Source organism: Nematostella vectensis, chromosome 7, assembly GCF_932526225.1.
Source record: "Nematostella vectensis chromosome 7, jaNemVect1.1, whole genome shotgun sequence".
Taxonomy (NCBI): Eukaryota; Metazoa; Cnidaria; class Anthozoa; order Actiniaria; family Edwardsiidae; genus Nematostella; species Nematostella vectensis.
The window spans coordinates 11293248-11314408 of NC_064040.1; the positions used below are offsets into that span (position 1 = coordinate 11293248).

Here is a 21161-nt window from a genome sequence, read left to right on the forward strand (position 1 = left end):
ATTTCTCCACTCGCGATCTTATGTAACGAAACAAACTTCTGCCAGAAGTTTATAACCGTTTTTATGAGAACTTGGGCAATGTTGTATTTTTAAAGTCACACTATGAAAGTATTTTCCCAGGTTAATTCTTTCGATGTAAAAGTACAATAGTTATGCTTGGGATTAAAATTTGGGCAACGTTAAAATAAAGACTTTATTTTTGCCAACTCAATCAGCAAAAGGAAGTTTTATTAGGCAAACGTGTTGTTGGTAGGGCGGGGGCTTTTTGTAACTTGCGGAACCCCCCTCCGTTCCGTCCGGGGTCCTGTTCCTAGAAAGCAAGGAATGCCAACTCAGAGATAAACAACGTTTTATCCAATCAAATATCCCAATAGCCATACTCGCTGGGCTGCCAGTGCTGAAAAACGCAAGACTAGTTCCAGTACCGCGCGGTTAAACCAGCCTTTTGTTTTGAAATGGCGGCTTTTTACCGGCGAACTGTCACATTTTGGCGAATGCTAAGAAAACTACACCAAACCTAAGACTATAATTTTCTTTAGGACTCCCTCATTATCACACAAATCTGTCATCTTTTGTACAGTATGTTTTAATGCTGTACAGTTAGTCAAATCAGCGAGTGAAGTCAGCCTTTCGTACCTTTTCTCGAACGATTCAACACTACGATTGTGCTTGTTTTCGCCAGAACACGCGCATACGTTATTCAGCACTGTCCGCTGGGCTAGCACTAGCCTGCTTTCTGAGAAAAATTCTAAGAACATCTTTCTAAGAACCTTTCTTAGAACCAGGCCCAGCTCTTACGACCATATAACCAAATACCCAAATCAAGAACTACTCGTTTACACTCGACTTTGGATTATCGTATTACTCTAGCGAGCAGTCCAACCCAGTACACTGTCTACTCACACATACACAATATTTTGTTGGTTGACAAGTAATCACTAAGGCCCTGGCCAAACGAGGACACATGTGGCCTGCAACATTGGGGGAAAATGTTTCCTAAATGTTTCCGAGGATGGCCAACCAGTCACGAAACATCGGGAAACATGTTTACGCACGATTGAAAACATGTTTCTTTCTTGTGTGGAAACATTTTTTGTGTCCTGGACACAAAATTTGTGGTGCACAACAATGTTTCTATGGTGCCCAAACTAGGAAACATCGAGGAAACATGCGCACGGACAACATGTTTCCGGCAACATTGGCCTGGGCCTAAAAGAGTGCATGTTTACATCATGGCATTTGGAGTTCACTTTGATATAAATACTATCTAGTAAGAGATTGATACTGTACTGCTTCAACGAATTTGAGAAACTTAACAGTTCAAAATTTTATATACTGTAGTAAAAACTCCATAAATCTAGACACATAACCATTGTAAATCTTTTTTGATGATATAATATTATAAACCATTTTAAACAAGCTAAAATCCAAGCTTTTCCAGGAAAGGATAACCTTGTTATAATTTCTCTCAGACTCGAGATTAGGGGAATTTTCAATATGGACTCGTTTTTGAGGTTTTTTAAAACCTTGCCTTAAGGCAATGTAAGACAATGTTAAGTACTTTGAATATACTATATGTATATTCTTTCTGCATAGTACTGAAATCTTTTGCAAAACTAATGTAACTTAGATATAATATAAAACCTCAGATAAAGAATATAATCTACTGTATAAGCTTCTCAATACCTATTTAGTCACTTTGTGATGGAAGTGTTGATTCAGAAGCAATGTCCTCTGTCACTTCATCTTCGCTCCTCAGTTCTCCTTTCACCCCAACCTTGCTTGACTTTCGACGGTTGAGTTCCTCATTGGCCTTCAAAACAAGTTTATTAGCAGGCCGACCTTGTGCATTGAATGACCACAGGACGTTGTTAAGAATATTTGTGTGCATCTCGGAGAAACCTCTCTTTAAAATTTCTTCCTCAATGATATCAAATAATTCAGGGGCTTGGGTGGAGGTTGCAGCAAAGGACCTAAGGACTGTGGTCAGTAAAAGAGTATCAAATGTGGCAATATCCCGCTTAAGAAATTCAGTCTTTAAAAGGTCAAAGAGTTGGGCAGCTGGTACTTGCGCTTTCTCAAACAGCCATAAGAACTGCACAAGTTGTTTGTTAGTCAAGACAGAAGGGTCACGGGGAAGGATTTCCTCACCAAATAGGTTGAACAATTGTGTGTTATATTCTCCAGCTTTCATAAAGGACCAGAGAACCATAATCAATTCGCTGATGGAGTGCTTGGTGATGTCCATAGATGCATATTGCTGGGCAGTCTTCTCAAAAAGCTCCTTTGACTTGAAGCCCAGTTTGGCAAAAGACCAAACAAAATGTGCCAAAGCAACGTAGTCATAACTCTCAAATGGCCTGGATAGGATTTCAGCTTCTAGCTTCTTGAATAGATTCATGTGTTTTTCACCCATTTTGGCAAAAGCCCAAGATGCCTTTGCAATTCTTCTAGATGCCATATCAGTGATGTTGTGGTAACACAAGCCATCTCCCACAAGCTTGAACAGGTCATGTGCATGTATGTTGATCTTTGCAAATGACCAAGCAAACAACACCAGTTGACCAGCTTCATAGGTGTGGAACTCTCTTGAGACAATCTCCTCTCGTAGTGCCCCAAATAGCTCCTCATTTCTCATCTCTGCCTCGGCAAAAGACAGCAGAATGGTGGCAAGGTCTCTGTTCTCCATCGTCACTTTGTCCCTTGAGAGAATTGCATTGGAGATGAATTGGAATAAATCTTTGGCACGAAAGCCAAGCTTCGACAAATATTTCAGGAATAGTGCAAAGTGGCGAATACCATACTTTGATGGATCTTCACTAAGTAAGGCCTCTTGTACGGCTTTGAGTAAAATATCACATCTGAAATTCACCTTGTAGCAAACACGAAGAATGATTTCAAGTTCATAGGGCTCAAAGGCACAGAGATTTCTTCTAGAAAGCTCCTCAGCAAAGCAATTGAACAGTTTGGTAGGCCTTAAGTCAGTCTCACCAAAGGCCCAAAGAAGCTGTACAAACTGTTCTCTTGTGAACGATGATGTCTTTCTTCTCAGGATTTCACGCTCAGCAAGCCTGAACAAGTCCTCAGATTTCTCCCCCAACTTTGCGAAAGACCAAAACATAATAGCTGCCTCGCTATTACTAAAGCCCACTAGACCTCGGCGGAGAATCTCCTCTCTTGTCAACTGGCAAATCCTGCTTGCATCAACAAGATCTTTAGCTCTTCCAAGACCAGATAAGAACATGGCAATCTCACGGCTACTCAGGTTTTGGACCCCTCTATGCTCAAGTTTTTGCAAGCAAGTACCTATCAGGGTCTTTAAATCCAGTAGACGTGTCACCTTGACATCACTAACTAGTAGTAGTGACAGTGCATGTATGATGTTTGTCAGTCCCCGGTGATCAATGTCGCAAATGTCAAGCATAGTGTCGTTAATGAGATTCCCCAAGACACCATTCAACTGACTGTCACCTTTGGCAATCAGCTTTTGCTTTTGATTGTTCTTACATAGCTTGGCTAAGTTATACAATACTGTAACTTTATTATGCTGGTTCATTTTTCGGAACTCGTAAAGCTTCAAGAGACCTTCGACTGTTTTCTCTCGTCGGATTTTGCTATTGAGTTGAACTTGGCTCCCGCGAAACCTATTGTCATCCCCTTGCCATACATCTTCTCCTCTCCATGACGTCTTCACTGGGTACCGATACTGATCTTGATTTGACACTGAAATACGATAATTTGCAGCACAATTTCGCAACACAAAATTCTTCTCTAGTAAGTATTTTCTCCAATGTACTCCAAGCCCTTTGCTACTAACAGCCCTCAAAATACTCCTTGAGCTGAAGAGAAACATTTTCTGTGATTTATCAACCTAGGCGCCTCACTGTTCTATCGCCATTTTCAAAGTTCCTGAAAGACAAGACACACGTGTAACATGGCCGCCATCTTGTGGGTCGTGATGCAATCAGGCATTCTGGGTTTCCTGTGATTTCCCCCCAGGGTCACGCGACTAGCACAGGGGGCCCACAGTACACGCAAGTACGTGTTGCAATTCTTGTGTTTGTTTTCCATAAATTGTGCGATTTCGCGCCCCTAAATCTAACACACGATTTATTAAAAATTCTAGAGGATTTACAGATGATTGATCTTGAAAAGAAAAAGCGTTCTACATGCTGAGCTCAAGGTTAAAGCCATGTTATTTTCGAATTTCCCGCCTGGAATTGTTGATCCGTCCTGGCGGAGCATTGCACGTTTCGTTCAGGAGACATAAAACGATTTTCAACTGGATTTTTGGCCAGAAAGAAAGCTTTCCTTTACCCAAGAGGAAGACAACTAGCCAGCTAGTTCATGGGTTGGAGTTATTTGATGAGCTTCACTGGCTGCAATACCGCAAATTCAAGGTTTGAACTGTTGCATGTTTTGCCCTCAGGAATGCTGATTCGATTTCTGTATGAATGAACGATTTCGCGTTATGCTGCAGGCCCGTACCCAGGGGGGGGGGGGGGGGGGGGAGAACTTACCCCCCACAACGAAGGTCCACTTTCGGTTTTCAATAGACGTGCTATTTGTAGACACAACTATAAAGCATAAGATAGATCACTCTGGCATGTAGCCAAATCCGACAATATACATCCCATGGAGATACTGCTAAGTCATAAAAACATCTTTTTTGTGTTTTGTCGGGGGTGTTCAGATTTCAGACCGGGTTTCGCACCCCCCAAGAAAAATCCTGGGTACGGGCCTGTGCTGGCTGCTTAATTATTTGTAAACAAGAATAGTAAAAGTATAAGTACTGCATCATGCACTGCATTGACTCAAGTATGACTGTACTTAGCTTGAATCAACGTTATAGTTTTAATATGATATCTGATGCTTGGATTGGCTACATTTCCTAACTAATACAAACGGTCTTTAAGGAAGTTGGTTTATTGTTTTTACAGGATGTCAAAAAATATATCGCCCAAGAGAACAAGTAAGTGTATTGGTGAAATTTGTGATTGTCAGTAAAATTTCTAAGGATAGTTAAGTTAATTGCAGCACAGCATCTGTCATGTCTAGGTCCGCCAACTGTGTACTGTATGTAGGTGTGGCCCTGCCGTTCCCTCTTGTCCTAACCATAGGGTTCCCCCCTCTTTAAATGTGCATATAGCAATGGTCCTATCTCTAGATTTTCCTTTTTCTCTGGTCCCTTGCCACTCTAGATGTGCCCACAGGCCTGACACCCTCTCAGTAACCTTTCTAGATGTGCCCCCCTCTAGATGTGCATATGGGTATGGCCCCCTCTACCCTTTCTATAGGAGATGTGCATATATGTATAGCCTTCTTGGCTCCCTCTAGGTACCCCCCTTGCCCCTCTAGATGTGCATATAGGTAGGGCCCCCTCTACCCTTTCTACAAAAGATGTGCCCATAGGTGTAGCCCTCTCTTGACACCCTCTAGGTACCCCCCTTGCCCCTCTAGATGTGCATATAGGTAGGGCCCCCTCTACCCTTTCTACAAAAGATGTGCTCATAGGTGTAGCCCTCTCTTGACTCCCTCTAGGTACCCCCTTGCCCCTCTAGATGTGCATATAGGTAGGGCCCCCTCTACCCTTTCTACAAAAGATGTGCTCATAGGTGTAGCCCTCTCTTGACTCCCTCTAGGTACCCCCTTGCCCCTCTAGATGTGAGTATATGTGTGGCCCCCTCTACCATTTTCCAAAGGAGATGTGCATATAGGTGCAGCCTTCTTGACTCCCTCTAGGTACACCCCATGCCCTCCTCTAGTGCCTATGGCCTCCTCAACCCTCTCTAGATGTACAAATAACTACTAGTTCCCTAATTCCTGTTGAGATCTGCCATCTTGTGCCCCCTTATCATGATGGGTTTGTCCCCATCAGCTCCCCTGTTATTCCAATCCGTCTTTTCTTTTTATATGTAGGTACACACAACAATGCCTTGAGGATACATCATTCTTCCAGAGGAAGCTTGTCCATGAGATGTCCTACTGGCTTCCACTTAGTCATGAGCTGGAGTCAGTACCCGAGGTAAGAACTTAACATTTTGACTACTTACCTAAGCTCAAAACCTCAAGTAGAATATCACAGTAGCATTGAGATGAAACTTGGTGGTAGTGGATCCAGGGACTGAAATTCTTGGTGGAATTCTCCTCCCCCCCCCCCATTTCAGAATGGCGCCCTCCCACTTTGAGAAGTTATTAGTTTATCCCAGGGATTCTATGGTGAAAATAAAGCACCACCTATACCACCTACATATTGGATTTTTTATGGACTATTGCTTAATGTACATTTTTTTATTATTTGTGTGCATATACTAGATACACTGCCACACTACTACACTGCTATCATATTGCATACAGTATGTTTGTCTGCTCAACTGTTACATTATATTGAATACAGTATGTTTTCTCCACATTAAATAAATTATTGTAATAGAGAGTAGATGATTATGTGTACTACATGAAGTGCTCTCCTGACAAGAAGAAATTCCCTGTCGCCTGTAGACGCCAAATTCTCAGTGAAGGTAATCCATGAACACAGCCTTCTAAAAGATGATGGCACTTTTAACTTATTGCCCACCCATATGTGCCCTATTTAAACTGTGACTATTATTATGTTAATTATGTGACTCTTTCTAGATGGATATTCTTTGGGAAAGCCACAGATCATCTTTAACCAGAATGAATTGCCTCTGTTATTTGGAAGACTTCCCAGTTTTTCAGTTTCGAACTTCAAGCTTTCACCATCTAGAAAGGTGCTTTTTTCACAGTAATGGTAGTTTGAAAAATTTCCTATTTCATGAGGCAACACTAATAATAAGGTTTAGCTCTGTAAAGCTGGTGGTTATTGGTTATAGCATCACTTCCCAGAATCCAGAACCCTTGTCTCATTTGGGAATACTTAGCACATGGTCAATCAACTTTGGGGCAGTTTTTAGTTGTTTGGTTTGATTGACTACATGCTATTCCCATTCTATTCCTTGTGTGATTTTGATGCAATTATTTATATGAAGTTTTTAGTCTGAAGTTTTTAGAATAATTGCTCTGATGTCTGTTATTCACTTGCAGTTTCTCATGTTTATTCTGGACACTCCAAATGCAGAAACACCTTCAGCTCAGATCATTAAAGTCTGGGATGGCCCATTGACCTTGGTGGATTCCATACCTAGTGTAGCTAATGTTGGTAAGTACAAAAAGGAGTACAATGTAAAACATTTTAAATTTTTCTATTATACAAATAATGAGGGTTGTACAGTAGCATCCATGAGCTTGCTTTTTTATACATACAACATGTGAGCTGTATGATGATGGTGGTGATGCTTGTATGATGATGATGATGATGATGATGATGATGATGATGATGATGATGATGATGATGATGATGATGATGATGATGATGATGATGATGATGATGATGATGATGATGATGATGATGATGATGATGATGATGATGATGATGATGATGATGATGTGCAGAATGTGAACCATAATTTTTTTTTTCTTCTAAGAATGGGGTGCTGATGATGGCACTATCTACTACACTACAATTAACAACCTTTTGAGGGCAAACAAGCTGTGGCGGCACAAGCTCAAAACTGAGATGGTGAAAGATGAGCTAGTATTTGAAGAAAAGCATGAAAGGTAGTACCCTTAGTATGAGTAGAATATTAGTATTAGTATAATATTACTATACATATATATGTTTTCCAGATATTACTTGGACATAAGCTCAACAAAAGACCGTACTTACCTGACAATCAACTCTAATGCCAAGACCACCTCCGAGGTAAACCAGCATCCAATAATGTAAAAACTCTAAAGACCACATAGTGTACCACCAACTTTCCACATAAAATTTATGCAATATGTATTATAGCGCTTTATTTGAAATAAGGTTACGGTACATTAGAGAATCTACTGCGTATTTGTTGTAGCCTGCAATGGTTTACATGAAAGCCATGTGAATGATGTTGCTTATATACATTTAAAAGGGAAAATACTTAGAGAACTACTAGAATTTTCGAATAGAGGGTGTTTGAGTTATTGGAGTAACCGGGGTGAAAAATAGTAAATGAATGAACCCTAGCAAAATGGATATTGATTTGATATAGTGGGAGTCTGCATTTTGAAAACAGAAATCACTTTGAATTGGTGGGATATTTAAAAAAACAATGGGGGTTATTTTGTTAGGTAACTTATAATCCCAAGGAGAATGGATTTTGGTTTGGTTTAGCAGGGGTTTGATTGAGTTAGCTTGAGCCTACTTGCTATTAAAAGGTACTGTTCACAACATCTCTTAGGTCTGCTTGATCAACCTGCAAGATGGCTCATTTGCATATCATCCCTTATACCATCGGGAGGTCAACACCGAGTACTATATTGAACACAGGAATGAAGACTTCTTTATCCTGTCCAATGACCAAGGAAAAAACTATAGGGTAGGTAAGCACAAGTACAGTGGAACCTTTCATAACATTCACCCTTGGGAGTGAGAAAACGTGTCCAGTTAACAGGGGTTACCTTTTGTGTTTGACTGAACCCTTTAAATCAGGAGTTAATAGACTGTCCATTATAAAGGGGTTGTTATAAGGTCTGTTATATAGAGGTTCCCACTAGACAAAGCTGTATGACCTAATCATATAATAAACTTATCTTAAAAGGCATTGTCATTTTTCTAAATGGCAAATGACAATTGGCAAATGCTATAGAAAGAAACCATTAAATTTCATTATATAATACTGAATGCAGATAATTATGGAGAAATCATTCTAGTTTTCTACTTCCATCTCTAGTATTGGAAACAATTACTTTATAACTGTAATGTGAACTAAAGTAAGATATAGAGAAATTATGCATGTGGTTAATTTTACCATTTTACTCAACAATTGGTGTAATGACATTTCCTTTATGGTAGTGTCTCTCAGCAACTCCTTGGCCGTTTTGTTTTTACATACTCTTAATAAAAAAATTATGAAATATTGTAATATTCTTTAAAATGGAATATTTTCCTACAGGTGGTTAGAGTTCCCCATTCTGATCCATCCAAAGAAAAATGGAAAGATTTGATTCCAGTGCAACCGAAGGTCAGTGATACTATTCTGACTTTCAATGTAAAAAAATATATGGTCTGGTTTTAATGGGATCAGGTTTTCTTTTAAACATATTCTGACTATATTTTATCCTAGGTTTTTACTGATGATATGGAGATTTTCTCTGAATACTGTGTAGTGTATGAGAGAGACTCCACTGTGCCAAGACTCTCCATTGTCAACCTGTCTAAAGAGGACAGTGTCCAAGTTATTAAGGTGCCACACAGTTCCAAGACTTGTGCAACTTGTTTATTTAACCTTAGAATAACACCAATAAATCTAGTATGCTGATTGGCCGAAGGCGCTTCTATCTCATGGCTCTGAAGAGTGCTTAGATGCACATTGTTGCGAAAACCATGATTTTTCTTTCTCTAGTTAAGAAAAAAACACGTTTTATTTTTTCATTCACATGCATGGAAGATGTATTTTAGAGCTGAACTTAATACAGAAGTGAATTGTTTTTCGTTCCTTGGATATCACTTTTTTTCTTTAAACCTTCTTTGTGTTTTTTTTTAGTTACCCAAACTTGCGACAATGCTTCAGCCAGGCTCAAATCAGGTATAATATTTAAAATTATGTTGCAGAAGCATGGAATGCTGGGGAGGGATTCTCAATAAATATCCGTAAAAATAAAGATAATTTAACGGCTTATTGCACGAGTTGTTCACATTTTCCAGCATTTAGTAAAAATATGGCGAGTCCTTGTTTATTTTTGGATGGCAGAACTGTATTGTATAATTTGTTTTTCTTTCAGATGTTCAAGTCAGATGTGGTGCGGTACACAATTTCCTCCCCTGTCCTCCCCCCTCAGGTCATCGACTTTAACATGAAAGAGGGCACTCAGGTAATTATTATATTGATGTGTGTTTACAGCAGCCATGTCTCAGGCATTCTATTTTGGTTTCCTGTGCTATTTCGGGTTTCCTGTGGTTGATGATGTGGTGTCACCCAAAACCTTCTTCTGGGGCTCTCCCTAGCCCCCTCACCTCACGACCAGCCACAGGGATCCCGTACATCCGGACCACAGTTCGACCCGGGTCAGAAAACGCAACATTTGGGACTGTGTGTCCCTTGTCGCTAGGATAATTAGGTAAGATGGCAGCCCCATCTAGAAAACAGCCTGTGGTGCATTAAAGAAACGAAGAAAAAAGCCTGGGTTCTTAGTGGCTTTGCTTTACTATTTATAAAAAAAACGCTTTTCCAGTTATGTATCCTACACTTGGTAGCATGTTGCGCTTCATATAACAGTTGTTGTATGCCCTTTAGCAACTGTAAAAACAAATGCATCAAAAATCATAGAAAATCCCAAAGTAGCCTTGTCCTTGAACCAGAGTAATGAATACGATATACCAAAATTTGTAGTCGGGATTTTTGTCTTGGCAACAATTGTGTTTTAATTTGGCCCTCTTTTTTCTACTATGTACAGGCTGTCCGAAAGCCTGTCCTATCCAAGAGGCCCACTTTTCCAAGTGATGATTACAAGTGCACAAGACTTGAGGTCCCAAGTCAGGATGGCACCCTAGTACCAGTGACTCTGTTCCATCACGAGGAGCTGGAGTTGAATGGGCATAACCCCATGTTGATGCACGTGTATGGTGAGTCAGACATTTTGCGCTGTGGTTGGTAACCAAATTTGGGTAATTGTCGTTCACTGAGACTAGGCATTGACGCTTGGATATAGCATATTCAAAAGGCCTGTAAACTTGTCAAAACCCGAGCTCAAAATCCCCGTTGACTATTTGACTTGTTTTGTTTCCAGGCGCATACGGAGTCAATGTGGATGTGGGATTTAGACCAGAGCAACTGTGCCTTCTTACCAGGGGCTGGGTTCTCGCATTCTGTCACGTCAGGTATGTCACGTCGAGTTCGACCTATGAATACAGCATTCACATTCTGTCACGTAAGGTTTGTCACGTCACACTAGCATTGTGTCTTATGTCAAGTCACATTACCTAGAGAGTACAGGCTCGCATTCTGTTTTCGTCATGTATGTCTTCGCAATTTGTCGCGTATTTATGTCACATCTCAATAGCATTCAGTCACATCATGAATGTCACGCCACACTAGCATGTTGTCACGTCGCACTCAACTATGCCAAGCTATAATTCAATTAAGGGTGCCAAGACAGAAATAATTTTAGTATGGTCGAATCCTATACCACTAAATTCTAAATTATTGAAATTGTCAGCATTCTTAAAGCTCAATATATTTCTGTTACTGGGTTTAACAGAGGCGGAGGTGAGCTGGGCCGAGAGTGGTATCATCAGGCCATTCTTCATCACAAGCACAGGAGCTTCGAGGTAAAAGGACTGGAAACTAATGGTTCTCAATCACCGGATCTTCGAGGTGAGGGGACTGGAAACCTATGTTTCCAACGGTAAAGTAATGGATTCAGGCTTGAGTTTATAAAAAATGATCGTCACCGAAACGTGCACAGCTCTCTCAAGCCATTCATTCTGATAACCCACAAAGGCCAGCCCAGAGCAGAGAGAATACGGCAAGTAGCAAAAGAGAAACTTTAGAAACACAAGAACGTTCCCTTGGCGAATTTTCGGTTCTGCCTCGTGTTTTTATCATCAACTGTCTCGCTCACGGTAAGAACCTGTATCTTTCGCCTGTGACGGCGTAGATCATAAGGTAGATCATAAGGTAGATCATAAGGTAGATCATAAGGTAGATCATAAGGTAGATCATAAGGTAAGCAACCACATTTAGGAGCAGGAGAAAAAGCGTGGTCCCAAGCGTCACAAACGCAAAAGTCTCGCCCCTCTTAAATACAAACAACCAAAGAACAGAGTACACTGCGAGGGAGATCCAAGAAGTGATTATCAGTAAGATAGAGCGAGGTACGGTGACTATCCTGACGTACTTCAGATTGAGGTACAGCGCGAGGTAAAGGTCGAAATTCATAAGGGAAACACCAATAAAAGAGATCCCGGCGAAGTAGATGCAGAGCACGGAGAATGCCCCAACTATTTTCATTGTTTAACATGCCGCGAAACGTTGAAATGAGTGGATTTCACAGTTAGGCAAGCAAGCCAAGCCAATGGTAGTAGTGACGTGTATGCCCAGGTGTAATGCCTATATTTATTATCAAGCGGTGAGCCAGATACGATGCATTTCGACCGATACAAGAGCCGGCTTGTAAGTTGCTGGAAATGTTCTCGAATTTCCGCCCACCCACCTCCGCTTCGGCGACGTAGCGACCCACGCCGGTTTTCAGCTTATCAGCTGGCACAGCTAGTCGCTCATTGTCTCGGCCAGCTTTCTCCCATATCTTAACCCCACGCAAGACAATGAGCGGCTTTGCTTGCCGATGGAAATATTCCACAAGGGTGCAGTGCTGCGCCATTACACCAAGTCCTTGTAGAGCCATCACTGCTGAACATAAAGGCTGGATACAAACCCCGACGGCCAGGTCAGAGATAGCGAGGTTGCACAGGAAGATGTAGGACGGCGTGCGGAGAGAGGGCGACTTCAGGACAGTCAGGAGGATGAGAGCGTTGAGTGTGGCAGCGATGACAGAGAAGACGCCATTGACTGCACGTAGTGCTTAACTCCTCACATGTTACAAATAGGAAGCACTTGGTACGACTGTTGTCAAAAAACACTGATGTTTGAAACTCGAAGTGGTTTTAATCTTCAATTTTGGCGTGTTGTCATATCTCCCCCGAAAAGTGATTTCAAATAGAAACCAATTTAACTGAAGAACATAACTCCAATTTTATCCGATTTTTCGCCTTATATTGATGAAAACACCAGATTACAGTCTTCCGCCGTTTTTCAGAATAAAAAATAGCTTCCTCTCCACATATTGCGTTATCAGGGGGAGGGGCGGGGCGGCGGGGGGGGGGGGGGGGGTGTTGTATCCATACCGGCCTAATGATAAACAAATATATCAATAAGTTTGAGAAGTAATTTTAAAAGACTTGGCTTCAGCCAATTTCACAGTCTCTGAAGCTAAGTGTACCTATGATGGGTGATAGTATGTATCTGAGACATTTTTTTGATAACAAGAGTAGCTTTATTGAAAGCGTGGTTCCATTCAATCTTGTACTCGTGGCTCTTTTTAGAATATCACAAGTTTAACCTGCAATTTTGGGATGTTACCCGAGCCTCCTCTCTCTCGTGAGAATTTTAGTATGTTTTTAAACAGCCTTTGTCAGGCGTCATTTTGTCATCCAAGCAAAGTATCAAGTGTGAAAAAGCACCCATTTCCATAGGCTGATTTGATGAAACCAATGCAATATTTTCGATGGAATTTGGTAATTAGGTATTAATCTTCGTATTTAGATCTAGTACATCATGTGCCTTCAAATATCAAATGAAAACAATAACAAAGGTGTGTCCGACAAGGGCCCTTAAAGAGCAAAAAGAAAAAAACAGAGAAAAAAAAACCTGATTTGGGTTTCCTGTGGCAAAAAAAATCTACTTTGTCTCCCTCCGCCATTTGTCCACAGGTACCCCGTTCTATCCCTTCTTTTCAATGCGGAGTTGTCGCGGGGGAGGCTAGTACTGTACATATCAAGTCTTGGGACTTGTAGTTTGACCCATCCAACCACCATTTATGATTTCTTATAGAAATATTCGATCTCCACAGGATTTCGAGGCCTGTACTGCGGCATTACAGCGCATGGGTTACTCCAGTCCTCCGCTGACCGCGGCTCGGGGTGTTAGCGCGGGTGGACTAGTGGTTGGTGCTGTGTGTAACAGATCGCCCGAACTCTTCAAAGCTGTGATTATGAAGGTAGGCTCGAGAACGTGTTCTTTCCGAGTGCTGATTGCACTAAAAAATCACGTGACCGCAGCCATAGAGCCACTAAAAATTGAATATTTCATTGAAAATAAGCCCAGACATAGATATATCTGGCTGATTCGTAAGCGATGAATTAGCTGCTTTTCCTTTTATTTTGCCGCTATAATCCGGAGTTCGCGTGAGTTTTCCTCCCAAAAAGTCATTTGATTTCTTAGTGCATGTCTCATGTTGAATGTCGAATAGTTCAATTAACCATGTGTACTAAGAGCGGGTTACTTGCGATTATTAAAGTTATCTTACCGTTGAATAAGGACTGAAAAGATATGTTTACATACTTGCAGGTGCCATTTCTATGTGTGCTGACTTCAATGTTAGACCCGACCCTTCCCCTGACGTCACAAGAATATGACGAATGGGGGGACCCCAGGTAAGTAATTACTCCCTTCCCTACCCATGACATCACAAGAATATGACGAATGGGGGGATCTCAGGTAAGTTATTACTCCCTTCCCTACCCCTGACATCACAAGAATATGACGAATGGGGGGATCCCAGGTAAGTTATTACTCCCTTCCCTACCCCTGTCATCACAAGAATATGACGAATGGGGGGACCCCAGGTAAGTAATTACTCACTCCCCTCCCCCTGACTGACGAGTGGGGGATCCCAGGTTTTCAGTCAATGCTTTGTATTTGAGTTTTCCCGATAATTTATTATCCGTCCGTAATGACAAGGTGTCTGTTATACAATGTTGTTCGTGAGGCGAACGCTGACTGCTGTGTGGTTTATGTTTCCCAGGTCTAGTGAGCTGGATCTCAAGTACATCAAGTCTTACTGCCCTTACCATAACATTAGCTCAGAAAAGGTAGAGCGGCTATTAGAACCCCGCTAACAAACTTCTTTGTTGGGGAATTTTTCTCTCGAGGGACTAAACCCCTTTCTCCACCACAATTCCTCTTAAAAACAACAAACAAAGCTAATATAGTAATGTAACTAGCTTTATTGAGGAAACAGTCAAGACACAACTTCAAATTATATTTTATTTTCCCGAAGGATCACAAAGGACTGGTTCTTATCCTGTCTCGCCTGTGGAAAGATAGTCGATTTTAAAGCGCCATTGTCGCGTCCCCGTCCTAGACCATAAAACTTTTGTTTTGTTTTCACGCCGTGTGTTGGAGGAAAGCACTCGCCTGGTTCTTTGAATTTTCAAATGTTTTATGTCGTTGCGTCCAAGTTACTGTCGTGGTTACTAGTTAGTATTGTCCACGATTTCCTGAGTTCCATGATTGTGGCTGATTTGATATTTCATATTTAGTCTACCATATCTCCATTTGTTTGACTTCTAGCGCTACCCGGACATGTTAGTGTCCGGATCCATCTTCGACGACCGTGTCCCTTACTGGGTCCCACTCAAGTATGTAGCCAAACTGCGCCTGCAAGCACACGATCAGCGGACGCAGAATGCTGGTTCCCAGACCGGCGCGGACACAACGGCCGGGTCAGACCCAATGATACTATGTTCCATCGACCAAGAGAATGGGCATTTCGGGAGCGGCCATGTACAGGACTCATTCGAAGAAGTAAGGCGTTTTTCCTATCTGTTTCTACCCTCCCTCCCCTGTGATTAGATAATCTGTGATACCTGCCCCTCCCTTCCCTAGTCCAACCGCTTGCCCCCTACCCCAACCTCCCCCTTTCCAAAATAGGAACCCAAACAACGACGGCTGCGACGGCAAGGATGATTTGACCAAGGCAATGCTTTCTTCTTACCGCTCAATTCTAAACTTGTAAAATTAACTCATCCCTAATAGAAGCTTCAGTTATTTACATAGCGAACAAAAATAGATGGTTTGACAGCAGGAAAGTCTGGCCATGCTAGACCATGAAACCTGATGTATCAGACATACATTTACGATGAACATTTCACGTCTGGTTTTTCCAATTTTCTATTGTTATCTGCCTTTTCCGCGTCCGTTAAGGCCCCTTTTATACGTTACCACTTGAATTTTCTAACCGCTCAAATACTGGTCCACACCTCTCTTCAACTCGTTCCTCCCTACCCGCAGCCTCATATTATAAGACATGTAACACGTGTCCTTGCTGGGTCGTTGCAGCGTGCCGAGGAATTTGCCTTTCTACACAAATCACTGGGCCTTCCACTCACGTGACCAATCGCCTGACATCACGTGATCACTTCGTCATTAACACGTGACCTATGTCTTTGATGGGATAAGCTGGGAGTTCTTTGGTTCACTCACCGACGAGACCAAAGAAGTAGCTTGTTGGTCCTGAAGAACCTCGTCGATAAGAAAAGAAAATTATATAAAAGTTTATCATTCTGGGCGTACATTCTACAGTACGCTAATGAAAGTAATATATGTCACAGTCCCGTACCCAGGATTTTTCTTGGGGGGGGGAGGGTGCGAAATCCTTAAAAGTGGGCCTAATTTTTCCGTGGGTGTGGGGGGGAAGGGGGGAGGGGGCGAGGGGGCGGTTGGGGTTGTGGGGGAGAGTGAGTTCTCTGATAAAAATCTGACCACCCCCGAAAAAAAAAATCCGTTTATTGTCGGATTTGACTACATACCAGAGTGATCTGGCTTATGCTTTATAGTTTTGTCTACAAATAGCACGTCTATTGAGAACTGAAAGTGGACCTTCGGCCGTTGTGGGGGGGATGCGTTCGCACCCCCTGCACCCCCCCCCCTTGGTACGGGCCTGTCACGATGTTAACTAAAAGCGACACTCGACCATTTAGAGAGATTCTTTTAAGTTACAGGAGAACCATGCTTGACAATGCGACGCGCGCTACCGTGGCCACTTTCTCAGTTTCAGGAAGTGACCTGAACTTTACTGGCCAACTAGCGAGGCAAAAAAAAAAAAAAAAAAAAAAAACAGCGCGCCGGAGACGACGGAATCCTTCTAGATATAAAGTTCGCTTCAATTATAGCTGTAGTTCTCCCATCTTAATTGGATAACTTTCGTTCTTGAAGTTTTGTCTTGGTTGCCACGGTTGCACTCGTCACACTCTAAACCCAGACGATTTCTTTTATAAACAAACAGCAATGGGTAATACGGGTTATGTATGTTATATAAGCTCATCACTCAGAGAGTGAAATTGTTTTTCGCTAGTCGATGTAAACAATTTATGATGAATTGTTTTCTAAAAGTTTTTGAATTGTGCGAATTATGACAGCAGCTTATTTAGGATAGCCATATATTGTATTTCTATATAAAACTTCATTTTTAGTCATATCAAATTGTCCATACTAGTACCATACTAAACAATTGTTATATTATTGATGAGATGTGATATTAATGCGATTAGCTTGATTATTGATAAAAAAGGCTTATTAAAGTTGGTATATTTTGATTTGTGTCACGTAGATCATTGTACCAGTACAACTGTTACCCTTTGTTGAATAGAAAAACCATCGATGCCAAGATAATAATCATAAAAACCCTATTTCTCAATGGCCAATATTATAGACGTGAATTTCAGCATTAACTACGACAAAGGCAAGAAGAAAAAGTTTAGATAAAGCTCGTTTTACCATAGTTTAGAATAAGCAAACAGGCTCAAAATATTGTTCCTGTTTTATCGGTAAAATATAAGTTGGGTTATAGCGCGAACGTTTCCGTCCTCAATAGATCGCGAAATGTCTGGCTCTTAAAATTCTCAAGCTTTTTATTATTATTATTTTTCGCGTTCCCTTCGTTCTTGCTTATACTGGCTAATGGTTACGTAACGTACACCACTCGCCTATCCTACCGCAATCATCCGTCGATCATCCATCATCATCTTTGAGTCAATTCCTATTTGAGCATTACATTTTTGCGTGCGTCTCTTATAATCCACTTTTGACAAACGCACCAAAACGTAGTCGAGTTAAATGACTCTTGTTCATGGCCAGGCTGTGATGCCATTCTTAGATTATTAGGGGGCACTAGGAAAAAAGGACATCTGTGTTTATACTAGTAATGTTATTTTAGTAAACGGCGCGCACGAAATAACGCCAAACCTTTCTGTTCGAGTATGTACTTTTAATAACCCTTTCTCCTCAACCAGTCAGAGCTCGCGTTTTACTGGCGTTGTTGTATGATATTATATATCCATTATATCAACACAAGAATTAACAAATAAATATAAATATAACGTAGCTTTATTTTGTTTCCATCGTAAATTAATACAAGTTTATCAGCCATGGATTAGAACCCATTCAGGCGAATCCCTGGGTCCAGTTGGAGGTGTGCGTCTGGATGACATCATCATCATTGTCGTCGTTTGCGTTTAGCTTAGACAAGCTAACTTCAAGAGGCCCCCCTTCTCTTAACTTCATCCTGGAGAATTTCTCCGTGTGCGGAAAACTGGTATCTTCATTCTGTGCAATATCCTCGATCTGATTGGTTCTTATATGGAATGGAAAGTTGTGATTGGTTCTACTTGGTCTGAGCAAATGAAGAAACACGAGGAACCCGATGGCGGAAATAGCGAAGTCCACCCCGCTGAAGATCTTTGTCCGCTCCCATTCCTCGATATGATAGTACCCCAGCAAGACGAGCGAGGGCTTGGCGAGAAACCATACGGAGAAGAGCACAAAGAACCAGCCGTAGAACACGCGTTTTTCCGGGTAACGCTTTACGGTATGGTGCACGGATAGGCTGAACCAACACCACGCCACAATCCGTAACGCTACTATTCCAGTCCCTGCAGCACTATCGTAAAGGTATTTTACGAGCCCTGGGTCAAACATATTGGCTTGGATAAAAAAGAGAATGGAGAAGGTAACGGAGTAAAGCCCGATAAATACTGAGAGTTTGATCTGCCCGCGACTGCTCAACCGCGCACGGGTGATGGTGTAGCCCTTGGAGAGTAGAATCAGCAGGCAAACGAAGATAATCTCGCTCACAGCGTGAAGCAACCCAGAAGTAGTGTGTATCGGTGTCCTCAAAGTACCATAACTAACATACTCTATGTAGTAAACAACGCTAAGAAGCAAGCCAAAGAGTTCGTAGCCCAGTGAGACCAGGAAGATTTCGTACGGCCTATGCAGCATGTGTTCTATCCAGAGTGTCTTTGCGAAAACAAGGCCGACAATGAGGGTGAGAATCATGATAAGAAAGAATGAAGACACGATTTCCAGCATGTGCGTCTCGTCGGCGGATAAGTGGCTCTGCCAATCATCACCGTTCGTGACCGTGATTTTGTAATCCATATCCAGAACATCCGCATCGCAATGACTCAAGACAAGAAACCACCAGCGCGTGCGCACGGTACGGAATATCATCTGACCAGTGCAGCGCAGGCGCGTGGTGGTGCCATTGTCGCTGATGGCCGAGCTTGTACACACGCTTCCTTTGAAAAAGATCGCAATATCGTGTTATAAAGGTCTCCGGACATCCTTTCAGTATAGCATACAGTGGGACGTCGCCCAAAGGACACTCGCTTAAAAAGGACAGTTTTTAATGTCCCAAACTCAGCTCTATACCTTTTTTGTTAATTTCAGCCCGCTTATTAAGGGCACCTCGCCAATGACGATAGTAGGTTCCTAATGAGCCGCTGTATTTTAAAGGCAATGCACCGCTAGTTATTTTTACAGTTCTTAGACTCGGTGCTTATATGCTAGATCTAAAACAAGATACAGTCGATAGACAAAACGTTGTCGTCAACCGGTTTCGCGACTACGCAACAAGCCCGTATGTAAGCATGTGTAAAAACTACTAAAACGCCTAGCTGCATATATTAGCCACCGCATCTAAGCCTGAAACACGAGGTTCCGCTATAAAAGGGAAAGCTCCTCCCACCCCCGGGCTCAAGAACAATCAGTTATCAATCAGCCGTCAATGAGTCAACATGTCAGGACAATTGCTGTCAATTGCTCAATTGCTTCAAATTTCATATTTTAACCAAATTAAATATCATTCCTAGACTTGTCCACCTAAAATGTTCCTATTTATATTAAAATAATGCTATACCAAGCTGTGCGCGCTCGAAAATAATTTATGCAGATGCGTTAGATAACGGACAGCGTAAAATTTTAAATTTTGCACCGAAAACGTGAGTGGACAGCAAATCACTAACTTTATCAATCTTTTAACACAACTGTCTTGTTACCTGTGCAAAAATAGTTTTATTCCAGAGGCTCAGAGATAAGTAATTTTACCGGAGGCTTATAATTTGTGACTGCTAGCGTGGCAGTGTTCTAATTATTATTGCAAATTTGAGCCCGGAACCTCGTGTTGAAGCTATGCAGTAGCTAATATATGCAGCTAGGCGCTTCAGTGGCTTTTACCCATGCTTACATGCGGGCTTGTCGCATAGTCGCAAAGCCGGTAGACGACAACGTTTTGTCAATCGAATGAATGTGTAAGCCAAACAGCTTTCAAACGCAATGTTTAGAATAAATACTCGCGCGCCTGAAATGTCTAATCCTGAAGGGACCAACATATATACTACATGTTATGCTATTTACGAAAACACTAATACAATGTCCATACCTGATTTAGTTCAATATAGGTTTACTGCTATCACTTACCGCTTTCTGTGTCGAGCTTGTTAATAAGATTGGTCCCTGAGGCCTGCCTTGCGTACTCCATCTTGTTAGAGCATGCCATGTCTTCCTCGGGGTACACACGGGGCCATATATCATCATAATAAAACACTAACAGTGGGCAGCACGTCCCTACAGGGTACTCCACCTCATATTCCAGGCGGCCCCCGATATCACGGAACGCAAATCGCTCGAGGAAGTACCATTTGCGCGCGGTGTATACGCTTCCGGTTATTTCCCTTGCTGAGGATTGCGTGGGATGAATAGCGAGGAGAGCGATGCAAAGCCATAATACCCGAGGCATTTAGTGCGTTTACTACGCACTTCTCTGCTGGTGCGGGATGATGTAGAGTTAACCTCTATGGCTTAGGTTTCTTTGGCTCTGTGCATGGTTAGTAGATCTGTGACGTCACGAATTAAAAGCGCGCGCAAATTCCTCATTACAACCGATTAGAAACGATTTCGCTTAATTTGACGATCACGCGTATTCAAGCCTTAAATGCTGCCTTCTTACGTCTCGACTGAAAGTGAAAGAAATGTCGAGGAAATGCTCTTTTCGCGTTTCTACATGTTTTGTGTCGATAATTTCCCGGGGTGACTAAACGGCGAAATGCCTCCCTCAAGCCCGTAGGCAGGTTTTTGAGCGCGCTTTGTGATGTGCATTTATTCAGAATAAGCTGACGTATTTCTTATAGTTTGGGACAATTGAAAGGTTCACCTTACCTAATCCCTCCTAAAAGAAATACATCGTGAAATATTCAAGTCAATTAC

At 41.8% G+C, this 21161-nt stretch overlaps 3 protein-coding genes across 4 annotated transcripts; 1 reads left to right on the top strand and 2 right to left on the bottom strand.

The window, feature by feature from the left end:
• Window positions 1-840: 840 nt before the first annotated feature.
• LOC5507111 lies at window positions 841-4045 on the bottom strand. Its single transcript, XM_001627713.3, has one exon. It carries the CDS (start codon window positions 3851-3853, stop codon window positions 1691-1693), a length of 2163 nt encoding a protein of 720 aa, XP_001627763.3. The 5' UTR covers window positions 3854-4045; the 3' UTR covers window positions 841-1690.
• Window positions 3983-16147, top strand: LOC5507122 (prolyl endopeptidase-like). 2 transcript variants are annotated; one of them, XM_032375598.2, is made up of 22 exons: window positions 3983-4038; window positions 4127-4400; window positions 4941-4972; window positions 5920-6025; window positions 6434-6521; window positions 6637-6752; window positions 7066-7180; window positions 7506-7638; window positions 7708-7783; window positions 8298-8435; window positions 9012-9080; window positions 9183-9302; window positions 9603-9644; window positions 9841-9930; window positions 10513-10681; window positions 10846-10936; window positions 11317-11386; window positions 13687-13833; window positions 14184-14269; window positions 14641-14707; window positions 15189-15422; window positions 15957-16147. In XM_032375598.2, the coding sequence occupies exons 2-22, from the start codon at window positions 4170-4172 to the stop codon at window positions 16008-16010; spliced, it is 2274 nt and encodes a 757-aa protein (XP_032231489.2). In that variant the 5' UTR covers window positions 3983-4038; window positions 4127-4169; the 3' UTR covers window positions 16011-16147. The 2 variants fall into 2 exon arrangements, with proteins under 2 accessions (XP_032231489.2, XP_032231488.2); XM_032375597.2 differs by lacking the exon at window positions 3983-4038 and having other exon boundaries at window positions 4045-4400.
• A 1837-nt stretch (window positions 16148-17984) lies between these two features.
• Window positions 17985-20805, bottom strand: LOC5507099 (transmembrane protein 145). Its single transcript, XM_032375596.2, has 2 exons — window positions 20376-20805; window positions 17985-19195 (listed from the first exon to the last, which is right to left on the bottom strand). The coding sequence occupies exons 1-2, from the start codon at window positions 20692-20694 to the stop codon at window positions 18060-18062; spliced, it is 1455 nt and encodes a 484-aa protein (XP_032231487.1). The 5' UTR covers window positions 20695-20805; the 3' UTR covers window positions 17985-18059.
• Between the last annotated feature and the right edge of the window lie 356 nt (window positions 20806-21161).

Coding starts and splice junctions, on each gene's coding strand:
- LOC5507111 (XM_001627713.3), bottom strand. CDS start 3,853: ATGTTTCTCTTCAGCTCAAGGAGTATTTTGAGGGCTGTTAGTAGCAAA.
- LOC5507099 (XM_032375596.2), bottom strand. CDS start 20,694: ATGCCTCGGGTATTATGGCTTTGCATCGCTCTCCTCGCTATTCATCCC. Junction 19,196..20,375: donor CAAGCTCGACACAGAAAGCG/GTAAGTGATAGC, acceptor TCTTTTTCAAAG/GAAGCGTGTGTACAAGCTCG.
- LOC5507122 (XM_032375598.2), top strand. CDS start 4,170: ATGCTGAGCTCAAGGTTAAAGCCATGTTATTTTCGAATTTCCCGCCTG. Junction 7,639..7,707: donor TTTGAAGAAAAGCATGAAAG/GTAGTACCCTTA, acceptor TATGTTTTCCAG/ATATTACTTGGACATAAGCT. Junction 9,081..9,182: donor TGATTCCAGTGCAACCGAAG/GTCAGTGATACT, acceptor ATTTTATCCTAG/GTTTTTACTGATGATATGGA.